At 40.4% G+C, this 25,962-nt stretch overlaps 1 protein-coding gene across 1 annotated transcript in view; it reads left to right on the top strand.

Moving 5' to 3' along the window:
- Positions 1-1,039: 1,039 nt before the first annotated feature.
- shank3a (SH3 and multiple ankyrin repeat domains 3a) overlaps positions 1,040-25,962 on the top strand; it is a gene marked incomplete at both ends in the record, with an annotated part of 114,298 nt that continues 89,375 nt past the window's right edge. The window contains 3 exons of the mRNA XM_079278127.1: positions 1,040-1,357; positions 21,143-21,346; positions 23,582-23,653. Coding sequence (XP_079134253.1) covers positions 1,040-1,357; positions 21,143-21,346; positions 23,582-23,653 — 594 coding nt within the window. The remainder of the gene's footprint in view (positions 1,358-21,142; positions 21,347-23,581; positions 23,654-25,962) is intronic.

Genomic DNA, 25,962 nt, shown 5'->3' with positions numbered 1-25,962 from the left:
CCATTGTTGTCCTGAGTTCAATCCAATCTGACAGCATGAACTGAACCAGCATGTTAGTTGGTCAACACATCTTTCTTCATTAAACACGAAAGTCTCAGACGATGAAATCCCTTTGAATGCCTGTTTTACAAGGCACAGATCAAAATTAAGGTCAGTTCGACATTATTAGCCCTTAATAATCTGGAAATGGAGAACAACGCCCCTTTTGAGAATGACCCTCAATGGGAAGAACTCCCACAAAAACCTCAACCTCCTTTATGGCAGCTTGCTCTGTCTATGACTACGTGTCACTGTGTTTACATGGGAACCATTTAATCAGCGACTCGTAGATAGATAAAGTGAAGCATGAAGGCCAAATCCTGCACGACATTGATACGCACGAACAATCCCCCATTCTGTCCCGACGACACGACAGCGCGTGCACTACAGCAAGAGCAACAGCGTGTGACCGCATTATGGCCACTGTAGTATACATATTTAGCATATTAAACAACTTTAGTTTAACACTATTCAAACACACGTGCAGTTAATACTAAATATCCATTTCCATGCAAATGTTAATCCTCTCCCTCTATTCTGCTTTTTCTCTTCTGTTTTTGTTTTATCTATTTTGTTCTATTTAAAGAATAACGGTGTCTCTTTTTGTACTCATTGCATTGGGATTATCATTTGTGCAAATCACAAATTTGAGTTAAATAATGTTGCACCCTTTTATGAATGTAATTCCTTCAATCTTGCTTTATCTATGCATCTCTCCTCGGTTTTATTTCCAGGTTTCGCTGGTATTTATCATCTCTGTGTTTTTACCCTTCATCTGTTTGTAATCTCCTAATACCCCCTCCTTTATGCCCATTCCCTCCCTGCCACCCTCCTTCCCTGCCTCTCTCTCCCGCCCTCTTTTTCTCTCCCAGGCGAGTGATGCACGCTGCAAACCGTGTGTGCGTGTAGTGTGAGCGAGAGCCATCGGTGTGTGTGTGTATGTGTGTGTGTGTGTGTGTGTCTGGAGAGAGAGACATAGACCGAGCCCCTAACACGGAGCATGCCTCTGCGTCCGGCAGCCGGCAAACATGAGCCACCCAGCCCTCCACGGCAGGACCAGCAGCAGCAGCATCACACATACACATACACACACTCGCACACACTCACACAGCCTCACACACACACAGCAAACGGCAGCCAGGGGGCCAGCACTGACAGCGGCAGCTCCCGGGAAGAGGACAGCGGTGTTCCCATTCCTGTCGGTGTTCCGGCTTTCCGTCCCGGTGCAGAGCGGAGCCACAGTGCGAGAGCACCCATGGAAGAGCCGACAGGCAACACCGTGGTCATCCGCATTGGAATCCCAGACCTACAACAGACGGTAAGATCTCGTTCTGTAGCCACTGCTGGAGACAGGATAAAAGAGAGGGGAGCTGCCTCTCCCCCTTCCTCTCTGAATGGGTGCTTTCTACTTCTCTTTTGTCTGCTTTTTGGATTTAGCTTCTTTTAAACACCTTCAGTTTTCTCTTTTCTTCTCTTACTTTGTCCTATACGCATTCTTTTTTCCTCTTTTCCCTCTCTTTCTCTTTTTGGTATGCACACTCGGTGGCTGTATTTGCTTGCTGGCTTCCGGGGGTTCCACTCCCCACCTATTCCACTGATGTCTTGCTAATAAATCTACCTCATCATTAACTGGGCTTCAGCTGACTTTGACAACTGGCCACTTAGGGTGAGGGCGGGGGAGGGAGGGGAGACGGCGAGCAAAGGCATCACGGATAAAGAAGGCTATAAGAGGCATTATAAATCCACAGGAAGACACAAGAGTAGAGAATCAAGATAGTTACACCTGAACTGTGAAACTTTCCCTCTCTCTGTTGCAGCTTCTTGCCCAGACAGAATAAGAGATCCAATCCTACATTCTTCTTGATACAATCTTTACGCAGGAACCCTTGGAGATGTAGTCTGTGTCTTGTGTGGTATTGCAGCCACAGGAAAAAAACGCAGCACCATTGGACTGTGACATTGATCCTTTCCTCTGTTTATTTTCCCATTTCAACAGTATGCAGTGTATTCTCTTCACAACATCCCTGTGACCATACTGAAGTGTGTTTCTTCCTGAATGTGTTTGCTGCAGAAGGTGGTATGGAATAGGGCAAATGTCCAGTTCCCACACATGTTAATTTCATTCATTTTTCAAGCTCTGCTGTTGTAAATCATATGGAGTCAGCAACAGCTATCCTGTCGTGTTTGAGTGATTGTTTGGGCACGACAACAACAGCCACTCTTGATGAATGGTTGTGTATTTTGGCTCTTTTAAAATAAGTACTTCATTCTTTACTGTAAAGTAAGTAACATGACCATTACATTGTCCATAAATCACAGGCTAGAATGATCTTGAACAGAAAGTGATTTCCTCAAATTGCATATAAATTGCAAAGAGAAGAAACATTTTACCCATCATTGGCTGTAGAATGAAATACAGTGTTATCAATCCAACACATCTCTAAGCTATGCTCTCTTTCTCCCTGCATGTGACAGAAGATCACACTGTTAGAAAGATACCATGTGGCATTTTACATGTAACAACACAGCATTAAGCCTTTTATTACTAATATGCCCCTGTGTCAACACTTATACCCCTCTTCATCCGCTCTCACATATCCAAAGGAGACATCATGGACTGTTGGCAGAGCAAACTGCAGATTAATTAAACCTTTACAGCCAGACACTGCATATTCCCTCTCAGGTACTCAGTTGGATTTCTGTGGGTAGTTTGAGTATGCTTTGGATTCTTTCTCCAGACATTGATAGCAAAGGCAAGAGGCTGCTTTTCTGCCTGTTATTGTCGATTACCTCATTGTTGTTTGCTTCTTGGCTGAAATGACCCATTGTATTTTAGTGAGGCACTGCATGCAAGAAATAAAGATGGGAAATTATAGGAGAGCGGTTGAAAAGAAAGCAGAGAATTCCCCAAAGGTGCTGCAGAATCGCTGTCTGTGAACAAAAACTGCTCAAACACACGAATGGACGCACGCACACATAGACACACTCAAACATGTACACTCATTATGTACTGTATACATGCACACACAAGCACACTTCAACATGCTTTTACATACTTGAAAACACTCGGAACACAAACATGCACACAGGCCCTTCAATCCTATTAATCCCATTGCCAAGGGACTTCCCTTAATGTGCTTATGTGATGTAAAGATGCTCAACAGATCATTCGTTTCACTTTCAAGGAGTCATATTTAAGTCCAGTATACTGACGAGCACATGCAGCGTGACATTGTGAGAGACAGAAAGAAAAACAGAGAGAGAGCCTGAAAGTCTGACAGGCAAACATAGAGGCAGATGACAGATGGCCAGACTCTGACAGTTTGAATCTTTTATGGAGCAGTCAAAAGTGACTTGTGTGTGCTCTGAGTGAGCAGGAGATTATACGAGAATCGGCAGCCTGAAGTTGGATTACACACCTCCTGCCGTGTTTCAAGCCTGGATCAGCAGAATGCAGCGCCATGCAACACTTTTCCTTTTCAGCAGGAGAGAAGGGAAGAGCGCATCTTCATGTGGTAGAGTGAGTTCTAAAGTCCAAAATGACTGAATCCTCACCCTTGTTTTCGGTACCTGATCTTGGTGTCTTGAATTGACAATATTGTTTTGTTAATTAGCATATGAAGAAATGGTATTGTATGTGTTTGTACAAGATTTTTGGATGTCAACGTGTAAGATATCAGTTTAAAGAAGATCTTTGAAGATTAAACCCAGTTTATGGGGGTGAGAGACAAAGAGCAGGTACTACGGACTGTGTCCAGGATAGGGTTAGCATTATGTCTCTGTGATGTTCAACAAAAACTCACCTGATCAGACTCAACAATGTCATTACCACAGAAATATATATATGTCCTATAATAATAATAATAATCCTTTATTTTATATAGCGCTTTTCTAGGTACCCAAAGACGCTTTACAAGGATCCATGCACACCATTCGCCCAGTCATACCGGTGATGGTAAGCTACGTCTGTAGCCACAGCTGCCCTGGGGCAGACTGACGGAAGCGTGGCAACTAATTTGTGCACAACGGCCCCTCCGACCAACACCAAGCATTCACTCGCATTCACACCAAGCATTCACCATTCATTCCTTGCATGTTTTTCCGAGGTGGGGGAAACCGGAGTGCCCGGAGGAAACCCACGCGGCCACGGCTGAGAACATGCAAACTCAACACAGGTTGTACCAGGAATCGAAACCAGAAACCTTGACTGGGAAGCGAACCCAGTACCTTCTTACTGTGAGGCAGTGATCTTAACCACTCTGCCACCGTGCCGCCCTATGGTTGATACAATGGAATCTATAGGCTCAATCAAACAACCAAACACCGAGCGTAATTGTTATGTAATACAAGTATTATTGTATAAGTAAATCATTGTAAGATACCCATTTTATTTACGTTTTAGTACTGTCTGAGACACATTTCTCTAATTCAAATCCAAAATGAAGCAAACTCGAACACAAAGATGAAAAAAAGGTGTTCATAATTTAGTAAATTATTTTCAACAAATATTGGGATAGACAAGTGAGGAATCACAGAAAAAGGGACAGGCGCTGAATACAAAGGTGGAGAGAGAACAATAGTGTGAATTGTCTTTTACTAATCATTATCAGCATTCATTTTCAGATGTTTTCTGATCATTTCAGCCTCTTCTTTATGTTCAGTATGAATCGTTCATTGCAACATTTAACCTTAATACACACACATTACTTCATGACAGACCATGTATGCTAATGTCCAGCAACATGGATTTAAAGCTATTATCAAATTTTTGCTCTTGCATGCCCCTGAACCTCGCTAGTAAGCCCGACCTCTGTATTTCTTAAACCATGTGTACTGCAATGGTTTTGCCATTCAGTATATTGTTGCTGCTTACATCGTACACTGATAAACTGTGTGCCTTACTCCCTCAACGGTATGTTTGCACAAACTGTGGTTTGGTCTCTCTTTTGACTGTCCATGTTCCCGTGTGGGGATTTGCTTTCCAAGGTATCTCCTCCAACCTCATTTTAAGCACACTCCATATCTGCTGCTGGTTTGAGATATTGTCCAAGCTATTTATTTTCGGGAGCAATGTTACTGATGTACTCATAGATGCTTCATGCTTCATTCAGAACACTGGCCTTGACGCTGACTAAAACCTTCTCTCGAGCTGGCATACAGTCTTCGGAGGCTGGAATTGCGATAAAATGATCTGTGAGGATTTTTAATGTTATTGATGTATAGATTTCCTTTTATTATCAACTACCCAACTAGTCTTACGGAGAGTAAGAGTAAGAGTGTGACAGCCTGCAAGCAAGATACATTTAACTTCAATTCAAATGTAACTTCAATTGGTTTATTTGATTGCGAAGAAAAAAAACCCTCACAAAAGCAACAGAGTTGCAACAAGGACGACGAGCCAATTGCCATAGCTACATTTAAATATCTGATGATGAGTGCTTCTGTAATGGCCTTTCCACTGCACTGACAGTTGAGTACTGGAATCGCAAGTGGAATCTCAGCTTCTTCTAGCCGTTCTGTATCCAGTACTTGCTATGCAGCCTTCTGGTAATTCGATCTTTTCGTCCCGATTATCATTTTCTTATCAAGTGCCATCTGTCCACACTGCCAGTCTCAATTCAATTATTCCATAGTTGTTGTGGTTCCATTTAGGGTGATAGTGTTGTTTTGCCTTAGCCAGTCAGAGTGGGAGCCCTCTTAAAATACAATTGCTCCAAACTGCACTTGTTGGTCTGAGGAATAATCTATTATAAGATAGGATAGTATAGGATGAACTTAATTTACCCCCAAAGGAGACTGGAATGCCACCATAAACAAAGACATACACAATACAGCAACAAAGACAGAGACACAATGTACACAATATGTCATCTACACCATGGATAACACCAAAAATGGTCATTGAAGGGAAACACACACTCCATTGCAACATTGATAGGAGGGACAGAAAAAGCCAAGTACACAATCAAGAGAGATCAGTAGAAAAATCATAACAACAACAAAAAAATGCAGGTATGCAATGTACAACCACGCAAACAGCATGCTACGCAAGTAGTTGCTCCATGCAGTGAATTAATAAATAGCCTAACTGCTGCAGGAACAAAAGTGTCCTGAACCTTTCAGTGCAACATTTTGCCAACAGCTGGTTGCTCCTGCTAGGCTGTATTAAGGTACAGAGGATGGTCGTCGCGTGACAAAACACTCCTCAGCTTCCTTCTGGTTCTCTGCTCTGTGCTGGCTTCCAGAGAATCTGGAGTCAGGCCAATAATGGATCCTTTCTTCTTGATCAACGTATTGATCCTGCTCCTATCCACAGCTGTAATGCTGCCACCCCACGAGACAACTGCATAGAAAATCGGATGCGCCAGATGGGAACTGTCTGCGTATGTGTGTCCACACTTGACACTTTACTGCGACCTGACTGATCGGATATTGAGTGAATAAATTCTGTGGTCAAAGGAGCGGCTGGAAAACGGAAGACAAACACGTTTTATTTCCTGTAAAAAAATATGTTGCTGCTTACTCTTCCACCGTTCAGTATTAGCAGACTTGTTTTATTAAAGAATAGCCACCAGACAAGCTCCGCTAATTCCGTGATCAACACAGAGTAACGGGGGGAAGATGATGCAAGACTTGCGTTTGATCAATTGTCCCGGATTGTGCTCACATGCTGTCCACTTCTCACTGAGATCTGAACTAAATATGAGCAAGACCACCCCGGCAAGTGGTTTGACTGATTGGATCCCAACGCAAGAAAGATCTGCTGTCAAAGCATACAGACTTGACAGTTAATATGTCCTGGTTGCATTGACAAGACTGTTACAATGGTCATTTATTGAATAGCTTTTTAACTATCATTTTAAGCAGATTAAAAACAAAGCAATAAAACAATATGTACATATATTCTCCTCGGTTGTGGACAGCCCTAGATAATTGACACCAATCCAGTGCTGTAGTTACTTGAAGAGACTCTCATGTTATCCAATTCTTCATCTTATTGGATGTCTGCTGCTGTGATAGTGACTGGTTCCTGCTCTGGGAGAATGTAGTCTGCTTTTAGATCTGTTATCCATTGAGCATTGGTAGTATGCCATGATTGTTTCCCCCATTATGCTTTATCAGTAGTCTTCGGCTTTAGCTATTGGCGGGCCTGCACTTGTATTGCACTGTAGACAGTCTGTTTTGTGTTCAAAGCATTTATAATTTTGGCGCGTGATTCTCTGCTGTTTTTCCTTTGTCTGGTTGGCAGCATTGTGAACCTTTTGTGAGCAGTGTCCAAGGCCTCAGTTAAGGACATCCTATCGTATATCTTTAGTTATCTTTCCACCTTTAGTTTTCCAGGGCGGACAGCGGTTTTATCTTGCTTTCATGATCTTGTTGCTGACAAAAATTATTTGTGTCGGGTGTAGTGGTTGTGGGGATTATGATATCTCGTCAGTACTCTAAATTTTCTAGTTCTAGTCCATTTTAGAACGGTCAGACAGTAATGTTGAGTTTGAGAAGTAAAGATACAATGGTGTATCTACAGTATATCACTGGGCATTGGACTTGTTCTCCCTATGTCAATTCATCTTTTTTTTAATAACTTCTTGTATCAGACTGTCCAGATTCTCGAACATCTGATATGGACTTTGGATTTTTGTTAATATGTGTGCTTATTTTCATTATATCCATTTCTTTTTGTCTCTTTCTCTCTGCTTCCTCTCTCTTTTTAGCCTCCTTTGTGTCTTTTATCCACACATCATGTTCTTGTCTCTGCATCTGCCTTGAGTCTTACACTAAACAGTGGTTTGACAGTTCCTCCAAAAAAATTCACACACAGAGATTGACATGTTGCATCAGTGATTGGTGGGCATCTCTCCGAAATGCCTCCCATGCTCCCAAGTTGCTATTTTTAGATTTATTCACAGTGGCAGCAGGGGCACAAAACGTGGCTAGCATATTCCTACCTCTGTTTGCCCACAACAGCCATGAAGGGAGAGAGCTGCAAAGAGATTTGACCCAGTGCGACACCGTTATCCTTATCCTTATCTTACTTGCCATTTATTCCTCTTCCATCTGTCCACAAGGAGTTACACAAAGATAAATATTGCAGTGAAAGAAAAATGGGTGGAAAACAAGAGTAGGGTAATGCTCTCCACATCGGAGAGCAAAACAGGAATGTGTTTTTAAATCAGCTTTGCCAAACCACTTTTCTCAGAGAAGAAAATTTTCCAGCGCTAGTGTCACCCAATACAGACCACCAGCCTGAAAATGTAGAAAATCTGAAACAATTGAATGAGAGTCTATGGAGCAGCGCCGATTAGTTGTCGGCCCCTGGTTGGAGCTGACAGATGCTACGCTACGTTTGGGGAGTCTTCATTCCAGGGAAGGATTTGGCAAAGGGTCAATTCCTATTTAGCGCTATGCTAAACAAGCTTGTTCTGTATTTAGTGCAGATATTAGCAGTCCTGCATTGGGGGAGAAAGGGAAAATAACTGTGATCGGGATGTAACAAGATACTTAATACTGTTTTTGGGAAAGTGCTTTTGATTCCTAATAAATCAAATCAAAAACAATCATTGTTCTCTACGGGATAGCCAATTCTCATTTAAATCTGTGATCGGTTGATAGATCCGCTCTTCTTTTAAGTTATCCCTATTATATTCACTCAACCTGCTCACTTCTTCTCAGTTGTTTATCTGTCTTTGTTTTCCTTCATCTCTATCTGTCAGTCTAGTCTGAGAGAAACCTGGGAATGGATGGAGACATTAATATTCGCCCAATCATTCTGAGCTTTTGTTACAGGTTTGGGCTGGATATTCATTGTCTTTGTGCAGGGGGCACAACCCTCGCCACTTTAATAGTACCTCAATAACCACAAAGGAGAGGACAATCGATTTTAATATGGGATTTCTTGTTCTAGGCATAGCATAGTGTGGCCTCCACCAATAGACTGCTTTTGTAATATTGTATCAGACTTAATCTGTATGAGTAAAATGTTGAATATAGATTGCATGAGCTCTTAAAGGACCTTGAAGGCGATTCTAGCAGTTAATACATTAATACTATACTCTCTACCTTGCTACCAACCTCTTGGCAATTTACACACTAAAAGCTGCCACATTTCCCTTAACAGCAGGGGAGTATAATATTGATGTCAAGGTAATAAAACACGTATGATGATATTCTGTTAATAATCCATGCTTTAAAGGTATACTTACAGACTCTCTCCACCACTTGTATTTTGAGTAAAATGAATTTCCCCCCCAAAATAGACAAAAGGCACAACTAACAAAGCTAAAAATGAATTTAAGTGATTGCCTTATTTAGATTTTTTTATGCAATTTTCTATAGATATCGCAACATGTTATTGTGAATTCATTTAAAAAATCTGACATTGTGACAGTGAAGGGATTTCTATCCATAATTGTCTTTTAATCCCATAAAATCACGTCCCTTTACTTCTTGTTGTTTTGCAATTTTTAATTACATTATACATCTTTACCAATATAATTTAGAATGTAATGAGTTTGACCGTTTGATTCATTTTGCTGTTGTTTCGTCGTTACATTATCTTACATTCATTATACATTGAAGTGATGGCTCAGTCAGTTGTCCAGTGTGGGCTAAACGCATAGATGTCTGACTTCTCCATGGCCTGGTCACACACCTTGTTATTTAAGAGCGGAGAGATGCAATCTTGTCTGACTCCCAAAGGGTGTCTACCTGTTACTGTCTCTCAATACCTTTGTTTTTAATTGTATGCTAAAAAGAGGGATACTGTGTGACTGGCAGTGAGGGCTAAAACAGGGACAGAAGGTAAAGAAAAGTAAGTGTTTTTAGAAACTGATGCATCATAATATACTTATCATAGCTGCTAAGGCTGGGCCTCACAGTGGACCATTGCGATCCTTCCCACATGACATTCAGTCAAATATTTGCATCGCCTGCACAAATTTAATTGAATTATTTTCTTTTCAAAGACGAGAAGAATCGGGATCAAAAAAACAAAATAAACCAAACGCTTTCAGAATGAGTTTTCTTAAGAGGAGTCTAATTTCCACATTAATGAACAGTATTTAGTAAATACATAATTACACACACGTTGGATATAAATAGTGAAAAGCAGTACATATAGACCCAAAACAGCCTGACCGCTATTAACATCAAAGATTCTGTACCACAGCAAAGTATGAGGCAAATCAATGAGAAAAACAAACAGCAGGAATTCATAATGACTGTTTGACGTCTTCCAGTTTGCCTTTAGTCCCCTCAAGCTCTTTTCCAACAGTATATAGCATGATTGTTTTGGGGGTATACTTTTTAAATTATCAATACATTTATGCTGTAAAATGTAAAGTTTGAACAAGTGATACATTTTCCTTTAAAAATGTACCAATTAAATGAATTGTGGCATTGCTACACAATGGGGCAGGGATAATGACAAGTGTGTTATCATACTCAATAGTGATTGAAGAAACGTGTATGCTTGAACATCTTTAACTACAGGCCACATTGGCCAATTTGAAAATTTCAGCAAGTTTCCTTGGCAACCAGCTAGGGTGCACTGCTGCTCGGCACACCCTGAGAGTAACTGGCTGAATATATGCAAATTTAAGGAAACAGGGAGAAAAGGCTCAGAGGCAGGATAAATACGTCCTGTGAAACAAAAACATTCCATGCTTTAAAATCTGTGCATATCTAAAACGGTAAGTTTAAAGTCTGTTTATTGACTGCAGACGGCACTGTGCTGCCTGTCTGACGTGGCTGTTAAGATGCAGTATATTCCTCTTCGCCGTGATGCTGTGATCCTACACGAGGGGATGAGAAAAAAAGTGAACATTTAAAATGCAGTTTGTGTATAAGAGAGACTGAGGCAGACAGCGAGTTTGGCATAGACAAAGTGGTAGAGAAGGCTGCTGACGAATATCTGAGCAATACCTCTTTCCAAGTACTCTACATTTGTTGGTGTGTGAGTTGTGCACTGTGCATTATGTGTGCAATTTGGTAGTCATGAAGGTCTCCCATTATTCACAAATTTTCCATTAGCGCCTCAAGTCTCTAAACAATTTCCATTTAGGGACGCAGGAACCCTCTTAGTTCCATATACTGTAACAATGTTAACACTGTATTCCCACATAGAAATCTACCAGATTCATAACCCGTGATTTGCAGGGCTTCAGAGAGGAGAGTTCAAGAAACTTTTGCGGTCATCTGGTACGAGCGGGGGAGAGTTTGCAGTACAAACGAGAACAAACACTGACTGTGAAGTGGCTGCCAGTGGCCACTGACCGGAGATTACAGCCTGCTAGCTCTTTACAGATTCAGGTCCAGGGTCCTCTGCAGATGAAAGAAGGTTCCTCTGAGTCTCAGCATTTAAAGCTGCTCAATTTGATGCCTTCTTTTCCAGGATGACGGTGTCTGTCGCTAATACACTCCCTCTGTTCTTCACTTTTTTGTCTCTTGCACACAGCCCCTCTTTTACAGTAGTACCCTAACCCTTTTCTCTCTCTCTCTCTCTCTCTCTCTCTCTCTCTCTCTCTCTCTCTCTCTCTCTCTCTCTCGCTCTCTCTCTTTTTCTAACTCAGTTTCCCAAATGCACCCCCTACTAAACTGTTAAGACCTGCAACTAGCCTGCTACTTACTTATATGCAACATTTGCATACACCTGCAGACGGAGAACGTATAGAATTGCAGCTCTGTTAAGATTCTGATCCAAATGTCAGTCATGCCATTTGTTACCCATATGGCAATCCTTGACATAAACCTTCGTGGAATTACAACCATTTTTTGCTGTCTTTGTAGATAATCACTTATTTGTGGGTCATTGTACACTATCTAGTAAGATAAAATAGGCATTAAAACCCTTTTTTTCCATCACTAAGATTAATGTTGTACTGCTGCTATAGCACTCAGTAGATTATCCACACATCCTCGCTTTCCTTGACAACATACCACTTCAACACAAATCAAACTCAACTATTCGTATCAAATGGACAGTGTGAATCACGCACCATTGTCTATAATTAGGGAAATTCCAGCCTCAGCATTTTCTGTGTGAATAGTGTGTAGTGTGTGTTCGCACGGTGTCTCTCAAGGTGTCTGAATCTTGATAGTAGCTCATTAATCTGAGTTAATTGAATCAATGCTGTTTTCCTCTCCTTGTCCCAGGGGTATAGTATGGTAATAGTTCAGATGTAAACCGTGGGGTGCTGCGTTCACTTAATACGATGGGATTTGGAGATTGACTCAAAAGTCCATAGCTGCGTTTCTGTTAGAAGAAGTCGGTGCCGGCCCACATGTCCTGCTAAAAAAATGAAAAAGTGAATTCATTTTTTATACGGTAATATATGAGGACATTTAATTTTAGCCTGTTTTAATACAATTCTAATTGTGCTTGTAGGGAATTATTTTGAGTGGACATTATGACCGGAAAGATTGAGATATGTTAGACTTCAAAAAATGGTACCAGACAATGAAAACCCTGATGCATAGATCCACAGTTAGTTTCCTATACCCGGTAATGCTTAAGATTAAAGAGAGAGGCTTGTTCATCGTACTGATAACACCCCATATCACACAGATGTGTGCTAGCTGTTCAGAGTGAGCTCAGCTGTAGTATGTGATTACCTAAAGGGGTCAGACGCTCTCATTTTACAACAATTGCGTGTGGAGGCAGGCTGGGATGGACGCAAATGGAGACATGCTGTGTATATATTTGTTTGTCCGTAGCCAGATGTGTCCTCATGACGTGCTCACTTTTAACGGCAATGTTTCATGGTTGACTTGGGGGAAAGATGGCCGCTGTTTGTTAGCACCTAGGTGTCTGAAGAGATTTCATGCAACTGATGCAAGAAGGATACTTACTGCCCATGGCATTTTATTTGAAAATGGTTTCAATATGCTGAATTAAATGTTCTTTGATATTAGTTTTGGATTGATTGATGGGTTGATTTTGAGTCACCATTAATGCATTAAAGACTATGCAGTGGGGCCTTTAAGTTGTTCTTGTTACAGAACCAGTTTTACTCAACTAAACTTAAAATATAATGACAAATGGGCAACCTAGAAACGACCAAAGACGCGTTTAAGAAAAAGAAGCTCTTGCCTGTTCAGCGCTTAATAAATGACTGAGACGAACACTCATACTGTCAAAGAAATGTATTCATTCAAGATTTAAGTCACAGCATAGAATACTATTTAATCATTCCCTATAGATCAGAAATATAAGTTATCATTGGTTACTGCTGTTGTCGATGAATATGCTTCTCAATTTTTTACTGTGTGAGCGTTGTTGTAATGTAACACATCTTTCTGATGTGAAATTGCTTCCCACATACCCTGCATTACAGTGAATGTAATGTGTGGCCTGATGCCGCTGATGTCCTGTTTAATATCACATGGTGTGTTTGTCTTCTGCTACACTCTGGTGCTCTTCTGACAAGAATGTAAAAGGTCAATATGTTTTCTTCCTGGCTTTAATATTTTGAAATGTTGTCGAATTGATATCTACTTGAACGTGTACACTATTGAAAGCTGATGTTGCGATGTTTTTTGAATCCAGAATAGGCCGGTTGACAATCATCACTGATTCTCACTTGAAAACACAGTATTGGATTGATCGACTTTTGTCTTTTGTTATCAAGCTGGCAAAGAACAGATAGTGTAGGTAGAGACTGAGGTTGTGGATACAGAGGGTTACATTTGGATGCCTGTGAATCGAACACATTTGTTCGTAGCATTTGCATGTAAAGATATTGTAGACAGAAAGAGACAGAGAATCAGGGATGAACAGACCAAGGTAGTGGTAGGTATAAAGAGACAACGAGTGAGTCATTTACATGTCAGGCAATAACATGTGCTACCTCTTGCTGCTCATCTATTATAAATTGCAGCCTGAACTGCACTGTGAAATATGGAGGTCTGAAAGATAATGCACTATTAGTTTGTATCCCTGCTGCTGAGTTTACTCCCACTGGATCCTCAGATTGAGACAGAGAAACATGTGCACCTACTATCTCTTGGACTCTGGCCAAACAGAAGGAAACTCAAAGCAGAGAGCCAGGGGAGGATAACAGGAGGATACAGAGGCAGTTCATGTAGTCTGTCTGTCAAATTAACCTTGTAAACGTTTGTTCATAGTTGATTGCCAGCACAATCAGCATGCATACATACCCTACAGTTGAAGAACGCTATTGTTAAATTCATCCACGTTTTGTATGGTGCAATACAAATTATATTTGAATTTAATTGAATATATGATCTGGTTTACAAGGGAACAATCACATGTTAGCTTTGCGATCTGTATTGTCCCTTAAGGGCATTGGTTAGGAGGACTCTTAGCTCTTCCCACATCCAGTAGCAGAGTCAGCACTGTTAATTGTTGCATATGTCATCTGCGCAGCGACAGCCAGAGGTCTTGGGAGATGGCAACAGGGCTGGGTGAGAGTCATTACACTTCATCATCTCAGCACTCCTCTTCTTCTTTCACTTCGCTTCAGTACTTCTCTTCAATCTCCTTTCTCTTCTCTGTAGATGTATCACTTCTTGCTAAAAGGCAACAACAATGCCTTGTCTCTTTCTATTGTGGCTGGATGCCATCTGCGCCTTTAGAGATACCAAGGCATGTCTTGCTCCATGCATCATCCTTGCTTGCATAATCACCAACAAACAATACAGATAGTAAAGCACTTTTGGGCCTTGATTTAAATTTAGATGGGGAGTGTTATAATGCGTCTTCGTTTTCACTTAGTCGACCTGTTTGCACTTACTTGAACTTGTGTTCACACTGGTTTTGTATTTTTTTTATTTCCCACTCAAACTAAATCACTCCACTCACAGCTTAACCCGATGCAAATTCTAGTGGAATGCATTTTGCGTAATTTCTGTGGCATTAAAAAACTGAATATAGCATAGAACTTGTGTTCATTAATGTGCATTCAGAACTTTGAGCCAGACTTGTTAATTCGATGATGCAACTAGTCAAGAACAAATACTTCGTTCCTCCCATCTTGTTTTTAGAGACACACCTGCAAAGTCCGTTTGGAGGTAGAGGAGCATGGAGTTGAGCCTTGATTGTGCTCTTCTGTCCACGGATTGTAGAATTATAATAATGAATGTGTTTGTGGTTCTTAGAGGCCTACAGAGATATTAACAACTTCAAACTGTTCGGATCTGACAGAAGCAGGTTGGTCATTAGCAAGAATGCAAATTAAATCATTGATATGAATACATTTGTTAATATCAATAGGATTATTAACATATATTAATAATAACGGGGCACCACCCTGGGATCAGGGACCAATAACGAAACTGTATATAAAGTCTCAAAATTGGTCAACAGTCAAAGTACTGTTCCTCATTCAGAGTGAACAGTGAAGGGTTGAATCGGAGCACTAACTATAACAACCAGCGATATAAACACAACAAAGCGCAGCAGTGTTGAACAGCACTATTACCACAGGAACAAACACAGCAGTTATGTTACACAGCACTGAAGGAGACTCCTCCTGTGTGTCTATAAAATACACATGTCTATAAAATACACAATACAAGATAACAGTTAAACTTAAAACAAAACAAAACAAGGTTAGAAACACAATATGACATATCTCTGCCCAGACAAAAGCCTCTTACTTTAGATCGCTTCGTAGTGTTCTTTCGGACTTCTTAGTTAACCGGCGCGCTGATTCCATGATTTTCCTTCTGGAGGTTAAAGTGGCGGCGCACGGGGAAATTTATCCATTTCTCCTTCAGGATCCAATAATAGTCCAATAATAATGAAGGCGTGCGCTAGTTTATATAGCCTTGGTGACGTCATGGCCGTGTCACAGGGATTCCCTGGGGTTCCCGTGGCTCTCGTCCAATGAGGCACCAGTGTCGGGGTTTGAACCAAATCTCACACTCAGGTGAGATTTTGACGACTGATGGGAGCTTGGAGCGATTTCACAATTTAGGCTTTCAAAATGACATGCTGGCCTCTCTCTCTTTGTTTCAACCACACGGTGAAGTCCCAGCAAAACCTAATTAGCTTTACTTTCCAAATGCCAAATGATCAGTTTTGCTTTTTACGCCATTTAATATGGTGATTAGTTGAAAAGGTGCAGCCCTCTTCGTCTTCCTTCACGCTTTCTTTGTTCGTTGTCAGAAGTGTGACCTGCAGTATTTCCCTTATCTCCCTCAAGCCGTTATAGTCTCCTGTCCAATCCTCCTTCACTTATGTCCCTAATTTAAGCAGACAAGAGATCAAGGCTTGGCCCTCGATTAAAGAATGTGAAGACGAGACACCGAAGAGAAGAATGTTCTTCCCCTGGGTGTCTGATCTCAACCAGTGTGTGATTGAGTTTGACATGGCGAGGCGTTGATGAACACACAAGGCCACACTGGCTGCACTTGTAAACATACAGGAACACAACCAACACATGCAGTTTGGCAGAAAAACATTATTCAGCATTTCTTTCGCAAAATTGCAGCTCAAATGTCGTGGCCAGCACGTTTCTGTGTAGTGAAGCACCTCACTTGACTCTCTATCCAACATAAGTCTGCTGCAGTGTCTTATTCTTTTACTCTCATATACTCGTATCTTGAAGTAAAAAGTCCCTTTTAGCGCTCCTTAGCTTTTATTTTTTCATCCGCTTCGAAGATCATGAGGATTTACTTGGTTTGACTCACATGCACGTGTGCTTACTTACATGCCCTTAATGTGCTTCCGGGCAGCAAGCTGCTTCCACTGCATCTGTCTCCAAGAAATCCTGTCACATTTGACAGCATGTTTTAACTATAAGCTATGCCATGATTTAGTTGAGCTAATTGAGGCTGTTGAGGCTGGTGTTCATGACAATACATGTTCAATTGATTTATTTATACACTGCTGATGAAGAAATATTTACATTTATTCAGGTAATTCATGGCAGACATTTAGACTTGTCAAAGCAGAAAAGCACAGGTGGAATTATTAGCATTCATTAAGACAACATAACTGTAAGAGTGACATCCTCGTCCTGAAATATCAATATATGTGGTTATTCTTGCCATAATCTCATTTGACATTGCATGGCTTTTCCATATCTCATGTAGGTAGTGTGGAAATACTCTATTAGAAATAGATCAGTACCTACTCTGAGAGAAGTATTTTAATATCAAAGTCCACAAAGTGTCTAAGAACTATAGAAGAGTGGCAATATATTTTGTGGATTGAAATTTCAATGACAATACATTAAAGCCATTTTTCACTATCTTGCTCTTTGTCTCTCTCTCTCTCTCTCTCTCTCTCTCTCTCTCTCTCTCTCTCTGATTGAGTTACTACATTTGTTTTTCTTCATTTTACAGCATTCATGCTCTTTCTTTTTCGCTCATGCTTTTTAAATGTTATATCCAGTTTGGTCGGCTCTGCATTGCAGTTCAAAGGCACGACTCAGGAGATTCAATCATAGCCCATCATGCCCCTCTGGAACACTTAAGAGGGAAGACGCTTGCTTTCAATGGCACCAAGGAACCACTGCAAAACTGTGAAATACTTGTCCATTTATTTGAAAGTGAGCATCTGTGTTCTCCATTTTCTCTAATTGTGCTGCTGTGCTCCATACACTCACAAAGACAAGCAGAGCAAAGACAGCAAGGAGGGAGATTTAAACCTTTCTATGATGTTATTAGAAAAACACATCAATTACCAGTTGTTGATCACAGATCTTCTCTTTATAAACTAACCCCTTTACAATAACGTTCACTATTGAACCTTAAAACCTGCAGTCTTAATTTTCGATGAATTGGATAATGAACACAATGTGTAATCCAAGTTCCAATTCCAGAAGCCCTGTTGACAGGTGGAGGCCAAATAACATCGCCCGTCAGTTACAATTATTAAATCATTGGAGTTTAAATATTTTAAATTAGTATAGATTACGATACACTAGTGAGCAAAACTCCATTAACCATCCCCCTAACTGCACCCATGTGCATTTGATTTATTCAGTGTTCATGGACGTTTCTATTTAAACGGTATCAACACAAAACATGCTGCAAAAACCTATGAGACATAAGTGAGCATGGGAATGGCCATCATAAATGTTCTACGCCCGAATTCACTGTCACAAATTATTTCAATTAATTGATTAATACATTATGTTGTATGCCTCCACGCCACAGACCGCCGTGGCCAGACGCATTATGTTTTCGGGTTGTCAGTCCGCCTGTAAGTCCGTCTGTTCCATTCTTGTGAATGTGATATCTGAAATAACTCCTCAGGTTCCCATCTTTCAGATGATGTACCACTTCTATGTGGCATATACCAGTGACTTCATATCTACCCCTGTCCACAAACCCTGACCCCTACAAAAAAGAGCTTATGGGTACTGCCTTGGCTTTTGTTTTGGAGGTGAAGGTAATCGTGGACCTCTCGTCATTTTCTTGCTCTGAATGCAGTGAGAAATTAGTTCTGGTTCAGGATGAAAGCCTTGTTGTTAAAATACACATCTGAACCAGATATTCAGTGTTGAATAGACAATTGAAGTTACAGATATGTGTATTCGTTTCTGTGTCTATGTTCATTTATTGCTGTGTGGCTGCGAGTAGATTGTAAGATCTCCTTGTTTCGACCAGATTGTCCCAAGTGGATTTCCTAATCTTAAAGCCTTAATCCCTCCATCGTCTCTCAGCGTAATAAAGGAGACAACCTATCTCATGTGAAGATGCAGCTTTTCAAAGCTTTATTTGATGTTAGTTTTGGGCGTTTTGGGAAATATCTTCCTATCCCTTTTGTTCCTCAGGTGTTCAAGTAGAAGTAAAAGTACTTTACAAAAGTTGGCAGCGGAGATGTATGGATATGTTCTGCGAAAAAACACAGATTTACCCCTCTGTATTTTTGTGCATTATTCTGAACACTGTTTAAGTGGATCGATGCCACTACTCAGACGTGTAAAAATATCCACCATCATTGAAAACATTATTCTGAGGAGGTAACTAAAATCTTTGTGTTGAAATACAAACAGCTGGCTTTTATATTGGAACAACACAATCACAACTACAAAACTGACTATTTGAAAAAAGGGCGATTACCCTCAGAAGCCTAATGATACTGATGTCCAAAAGTGGGACTCCTCCTGTTCACAACACAGGTTTGAGCACATTTAAGTTGTAGATTGATCTCATCTTGACTTGTCAAAATGGTTGGAGGAAACATATGCGGCTGAAAGGGTTATAATATTGAGCTTCTACCACAACCATTTTTAAAATATAAATTAACTGAATACAACATGCTATTCTTGTAGTCAACAGTTCGGAGTTTTGAGCCAGAATTTACAATGACCCTAATCCTATCTCATGTTCAAAAATAGAAATAAAAACATGTCAACAATATTCTCAAGAAAGAAGTTTCAGAACCACTTCCACAAACAACAACACTTCTGACTCGGGTGCATACTGTATCCTCCGCTGCTTTTGGTTCAGTTCACTGCATTGTTCGACATTACCAAGCACGCAGTCCTGTGGCCGAGAGGATAAGACGGAAGACATTTCTAGACATGTCCTCGGCTGGTTCTCCCCTTTCTGATCAACAAAACATTTTTTGTTTTGTGGATGATTTAACGTCATCAAATGCTAATCATTAGTGGGACCTTTCTGCTTTCTCTCTGTATATGCTACTTTGGGAACATATTTCATCATCACAACATATCATTTTCTATGTATAAATCTATGCAGATGATACGTTGATACCCAATGACGTCTACAAGCTGATTACGATGCAGAATGTACCAAAAGACTGGATGTCCCACAATATTGCCACTCCTTTTGCCCCCCCCCCCCCCCCCCCCCCCACCGTGACATTATGTCTGCCTTAGTGTTATTTGGATTAAAGGTTTAAAACTAAAACAACACACTGTACAATGACATTTGTTCAGTCGTGTTTTTCTTATGAATATATCAAAGGTTAGAATTATATCTCTCAGTTATAATGTATTCTACGTGCTCTTATGTCTTTGCACCAACAGTAATGCTTTTCCTTTTTTTTTCCAGGCTTATAGATTTTGTAATGGCTGCACTAATGTCTCAGTGAGAGCTGAGTGTGTGCATCTGCACCTGGACATCTGCATGTGGTTGTTAGTTGTGCTGTATTGCTGTGATAACTTGTGGTTTTCTCAACAGTTGTGTGTGAGTGTCACAAACACAGTGATGCTGAACAGGATAGAGTTGAGGTGCCGAATCAATATTACAGGCAGCAGTGATTGATTTATTACTTGTGGGTTTTGCACACTCCCTCTCTTTTTCTCTCTCCCTCTCTTTCTCTCTCTCTCTCTCTCCGGCTCCACAATGTGGTAGATAAAGGGAAGTGCTCTGCTTTGCCACAATAATCATAATCCTTAACACTCCGGACAGAGTGAGAAACAGCGTAGTTATCAAAAGCATGTGCGGTTCAGTTAACAGTTAACCAAACTTTATCTCATTTCTGAATATCTGTATAATGTATTAAAAAGAGAGTAACACTAAGGTTCTCTCTCAGTCTATGTGTCACGAACACATTTGTTTATTAGAGCGCAGAAGTTAACCAAATCAATTTGGTTAACAACTTCTCCCAAAGGCACCCAGACAGTAACTGTGAACTGTTTCATGTATGACTGAAGATAGAACGACTTCAGCTTTTTGTGTAGCAGTTATATTTCACAGCTTCATTTTTCTCACACGTAGAATCTGATTTATGCTGCTGAAAAATGGGTGTCAGATGAGTAAGAGCTTTTGCTTTGTATTCATGTTTTGTTTACTTTAGTATGGTAACTACCACTGGCTTTCAGGATGACCTTTTGTGAAAAATAATGGATAATGGTGAAATGCCACCATACTTGTGTGAATTGCTTATTATAATAAAGGACCTAGCTTCTCCCCCCTCCCCCCCCTCCCCCCCCCCCCCCCCCGGGCATGACATTGGCAGTTCAACACATTTCTCTGTAATAAAACAATTTCTATTTAATATTCTAGCGCATTTTTCAACACTTTAATGTTGTATTTAAGTTAATTCAGTAAAATATCACTCTTCAAACTCTTGGTTTATCTTAACTCAAGTGCAATATGTGATATTTAGAAACAAATGACGAGCTTAACCCTCTACCCTCTTTTGCTCTTGTCTCTGCAGAAATGTATGAAATTCAATGTGGACGCTCCGATCTGGCTGTCCAAGCAGCGAATCCTGTGTACCCTCAACCAGAGCCTGAAGGATGTACTCAACTATGGCCTATTCCAGCCGGCTTACAACGGCAAGGCTGGCAAGTTTCTGGATGAGGAGAGACAGCTAAGGGAATACCCCTTCCCATCCATCGCTCCCGTACCTTACCTGGAGGTAGGTATGGGTCATGTGTATGTATGAGGCTTTAAGGAGTGTTGGCAGGAGAGAGCAAGAGATAGAAAAAGAAGTGGTACAGTACATGCCACACCATACATCATCTTGTATGTACATCTAAATAATGGGGGGAAAGTCAATTCACATAAGAATTGTTGTTTTAAACTTTTATAATTGTGAATCGATTCCCCTTTTTCATTCGTAGAGATAGTTCTGTTGACGGAATGTAAAAGGTATCACCCAACAAGGGCACAGTGCAGCAACCGAACCGTTTAAGTGTTTGGGTGTGTTTTGGATTATTAATAAAGAGCTCTGCACGATATAGCTGGAGTATTTCATGAGTTCCACGCACACCATGAGACTAACATTAGCAAACACTGAGCACCAGAGTCTAGCACCAGCAAACAAGGTTATTAGCAGTATGGTAGAGCATATTGCTAATACTTGGCAATTATTGCATCTAATGACACTAATAATTGACAATAATTCCAATGCTTGTCCAGTTAATAATCCAGCTCTTGAAAAAGAGAAGGCGACTGAACAGATATAGAAATAATGTAGTTGTGAACTTTCTTAAATAATGTGAGATCACTATATAACATCAAGGTGAAGGTATATGCAGCCCCCCAGTATGTGACATCTATTTAAAATGTACCTTTGAGGGCCACTGTAGTTGTGCCTCAGGTCGTTTTCTTTATATACATGAAGAAGTGCCGCTTTACAAACAGTTGTTTTCTGACTGACCGTCTTTGTTTTCACTCGTTTCACGATGTGTCAAGATATGAGGAGCATATTACATATTTACTTTCCACTTTGAGCCTCAGTTTAATTTAAATCTCTGATGCATTGGGAGATATTATTATTAACTACATTATTACTTATGATAGTCCCAGACTGCTTTGTAATGTGTCTCGCTATTTAAATGACTTTACTATGTTTTCTTTGGTGGTTTAGTTTTGGACTATATCAACAATGATGACTGTGAATTTTCTCTCTGCCTTCGGATCAATATCAGTGGAATAATGGATTTGGCGTCTACTAACAGGAAGTGGAACATGAGTGACATGCCATTTACAAGTGGCATAATCTTATGCCAGTAGAACAGCAATGACATATGCCAATACTTCAGACATATACCATTAAAACAACAGTCTTATACAAGAAGTTTCTTGTTGTATCTGTCTCATCTCTACTTTAAGTCTATAGCTGAATGAAGGTGTGGGCTCCGTCAGTTTGTGTCGGAGCGCTGTGTGAGGCATTGATTGACCAGCAGTTATTCCCTGAAGCCTGTGGTGTGTAGAGATGATTGACAGGTTTGGATTAACAGCTCAACACCGCTCAGCTCCATTGTGGATTTAGATTGGTGAACGCCACACATCGGTGGAGAAATAGACGTGCGCACACACACACACACACACACACACACACACACACACACACACACACACACACATACAGAATTGAAATACATCCGAGTCCTGGACAGTGAAAGTTACACATTTTTACAATTATCAGGAGGATCATAAGCACTCTGCAACAAACCTGAATAATGATCAGGCTTTGTAAATGCAGCTTGTTTGTTGCATTGAAAGAACACATATGATCCATTCTCAGTTAGCACTGCTCTCTTAGCTAACTGAAAAGATTAATGTTGAGATTTTCAGCTCTACAATGGGTTCTGCCACAATTTTCTCATTTCAAATCTTCAGTTTTGAAAGTGGGGAAAAACACTTTTATTTTTAATAAATTAATCCATTTGTCTTTTTTTATTTGTCAAACCTGAATGCAGTGTCCCCGCTGCATATTTGTTCAGTTGAAATTGGGAACCGTTTTTTATTGTTTTGTGGTTTATATTCTTTACTCAACCTTCAGCAAGAGATGGTTTTTCAAGCAAGATGTAATATGCGGAAAAGATGACAAGTAGGAACATTTGAAAAATATGACAGCCGTATACACGGAGATATTTGGTCCCCTAATGTCATTGCATGGTTATTAAATGAGTCAGAATTTCAGTTTCTGTCTCTTGAATCGCTCTCTAGCTTTCTCTCTCATATGACAAGCCAATATATTTGATAGAAATGATCTGACATAGTTTGGTCTGAAGAGCTTATAAATGAGAAAATTAAATATCATTGTGTATTTTGTGTGTAGTGTTTTTGTTAAGCAGTCAAAGCACACACAAAGAGACAGGGTCAAATCTGCCGACAGCCTCTTATGTTTGTTGTTGTGTTTCAGTTCCGCTATAAAAGACGTGTCTACACCCAGACTCACCTGGATGAAAAGCAGCTGTCCAAGCTCCATACCAAGGTAAGACCAAACATCTGTGCACTCTGTCAGCCTCACATCTGCAGAGCTTATGCTTTGTGCAACCTTCTAAACTGAGTGAATGACGCATATGCAGGACACAGAACTTTGGCCAAAGCTTGGATAGAATGGAGGCCAATTAGTTTACAGCAAGTACTGGAAGGCTCCGGTTTCATGCTCTATTTTTTTATACAATGTGTGGAAAGAGGACTTCACTGGCAACTTGACTAGGTGTGTTTGTTGGTTCATTCATGTGGAATTGGAGGTCTCTATCTAGGCCATGCAGGGCACTAAGAGCTTTGCATGGGGGACAACCTATGTGTGACAATGTCTGTTTTGTGCTGCCATAGTATACGTTAACATGAACAGGTGAAGATTAAAGGTTTCGCGTATTTCTAGTTATGTGTATCACCCCAATCCTGTCTTTCAACAATCTTGTAAACATACTCAGCAGGTAGCACTGTAATGTTCTTCCTTGTTATTAAACACATAATATCCTGCCGTACACAAACATACAAAATAGAATGCAACATAACATGACACGTGATATATTTTATATGTATTTTGTTTCATTGAAAAAATAAAACTTTACAGGACATTCAAGACAAGGCTAAAGCAAAGTTCATACTTTGAATACATTGAATATTTTGACATAGTCTGTGCATTTTGTTCTCAGATCAGGTTGCGACGATGTGAAACGGCCATTTGTGTATTGCTGTTCTGCGTATTTGTAATTAGGTATGAAGACAGGTTCGGTAAAATCAGCCTTTACTTTTTGGATAGGCAGGCTCATGCACAGCAACAAAAAATCAGTCTAAACTGGCAAATAGAACCAAAGAGGCACAGCTGGCAGATGGTGGTCAAGGGCCAGCAGGTGGTCACAAACGCAGATTCAAAGCTACAGAATAGGACAAAGACTGGCACAGTAGGGCTACTGAGCAACCTAGACAATCTGGCAGAGCGTGAATACTGGCTGGGCACTGCATATGTATATGGAGTAATGGGGAACAGGTGTGGAAGAAGGTGACTAATCAGGTGATCGTCTGAAGAAGGAACTCAGTGAGGCCCACTAGTGGACAGGTGATGAATGACGGATCTAAAAAATCCGGAGATGTCTGTAAGTGATGCAGATGAGGTAGATAGAAATGAGTGTGTGTTAGAGTGTGTACATGTGGGTGTAATGAGTGGAACAGACAGCAGAGAGAATTGAATGGATTTGCATCAAACCCCATCGGAGGGCAGGAGATTTACTCTGGAGATAATTAATAGTGTAAATTGTGTGTGTGTGTGAGTGAGAGAGAGAGAGAGAGAGCAATAGTGGGGAGCTGCTGTTGCCTACCAATCATGTAACTGCAGTTTTGATCATTTATGCATTAGTCAGTTATTTTCATCCTTGTGATTGTCAAAAAAATGTTTTCCAATTTCAGCTCAACTTTACTTAGAAAATTACATTTTAGTTTTCCAACATATGCAGAAAACAATATTGAAACATGCTGCATCCTATAATAATCAGATGAATAAAAGTCCATCAAGTAAGACCAGTAAGCTGCTGTCACCTCTTATGTGTGATAAATGTTCTTAGAAGTGCTTTTCTTGTTGATAGACTAATGCTAGTGAAAACTGTTCAATGCCGGTTGCTGATTTAGCTTTGTAGTGAACTCTGTATACTGTACATCCCATAACAAAATGTTATCATATTGTAAATCCTTGCCATCGTAGTTCGAGGAAATAGACTAGAGTGCCTCGCACACAGTGGGTGTTTCAAGAGCACCTTCTAGTAACAAACTATTAAAAATGTTTCCAAAGTATTCGTAAAATGTTCTCTGTAATTGCACATTTTGCATTGTTGCTACATTGTTGTCCGCTACTTGTACAATTGTAACAGTAATAAATTCAGCTGTCTTTACTGCGTTTATCTTTACTGTGTTTCTCAGATGCTTTCAACTTAGTTAAAGACAGGCAGGACACCAGCACTTCAGAACAATTAGTATATCCAGGATGTTTCAAAATGCTATTCTATATTCAATAAAAGAACAGAGTTAGCCACATTTGTTCTGTGAGAGTCCAATTCCTTTGTAGAGACATTAACTTGAACATTTGGACACTTGGAGAGAGAGAGGACTTTGAGTCAATTGTTTGGCCAGTTCATTGTTTGGCCATTTTGGCCATCTCCTGTATGCTCATGGGCGACAAGGGTTTTCTGCTACTTCTATTGAGAAGAATGAGAACGAATGAATGAGAGGGAGATGCATGAAAGCCGTGATAAGAGGGACATATTGTCACTTATCGAACCAGTCTGGTGTGAGGTGCTG

This window comes from Melanostigma gelatinosum (genome assembly GCF_949748355.1).
Source record: "Melanostigma gelatinosum genome assembly, chromosome: 1".
Taxonomy (NCBI): Eukaryota; Metazoa; Chordata; class Actinopteri; order Perciformes; family Zoarcidae; genus Melanostigma; species Melanostigma gelatinosum.
The sequence above is the reverse complement of the archived record's forward strand: the minus strand, read 5'-3'. Positions and strand labels throughout refer to the sequence as shown.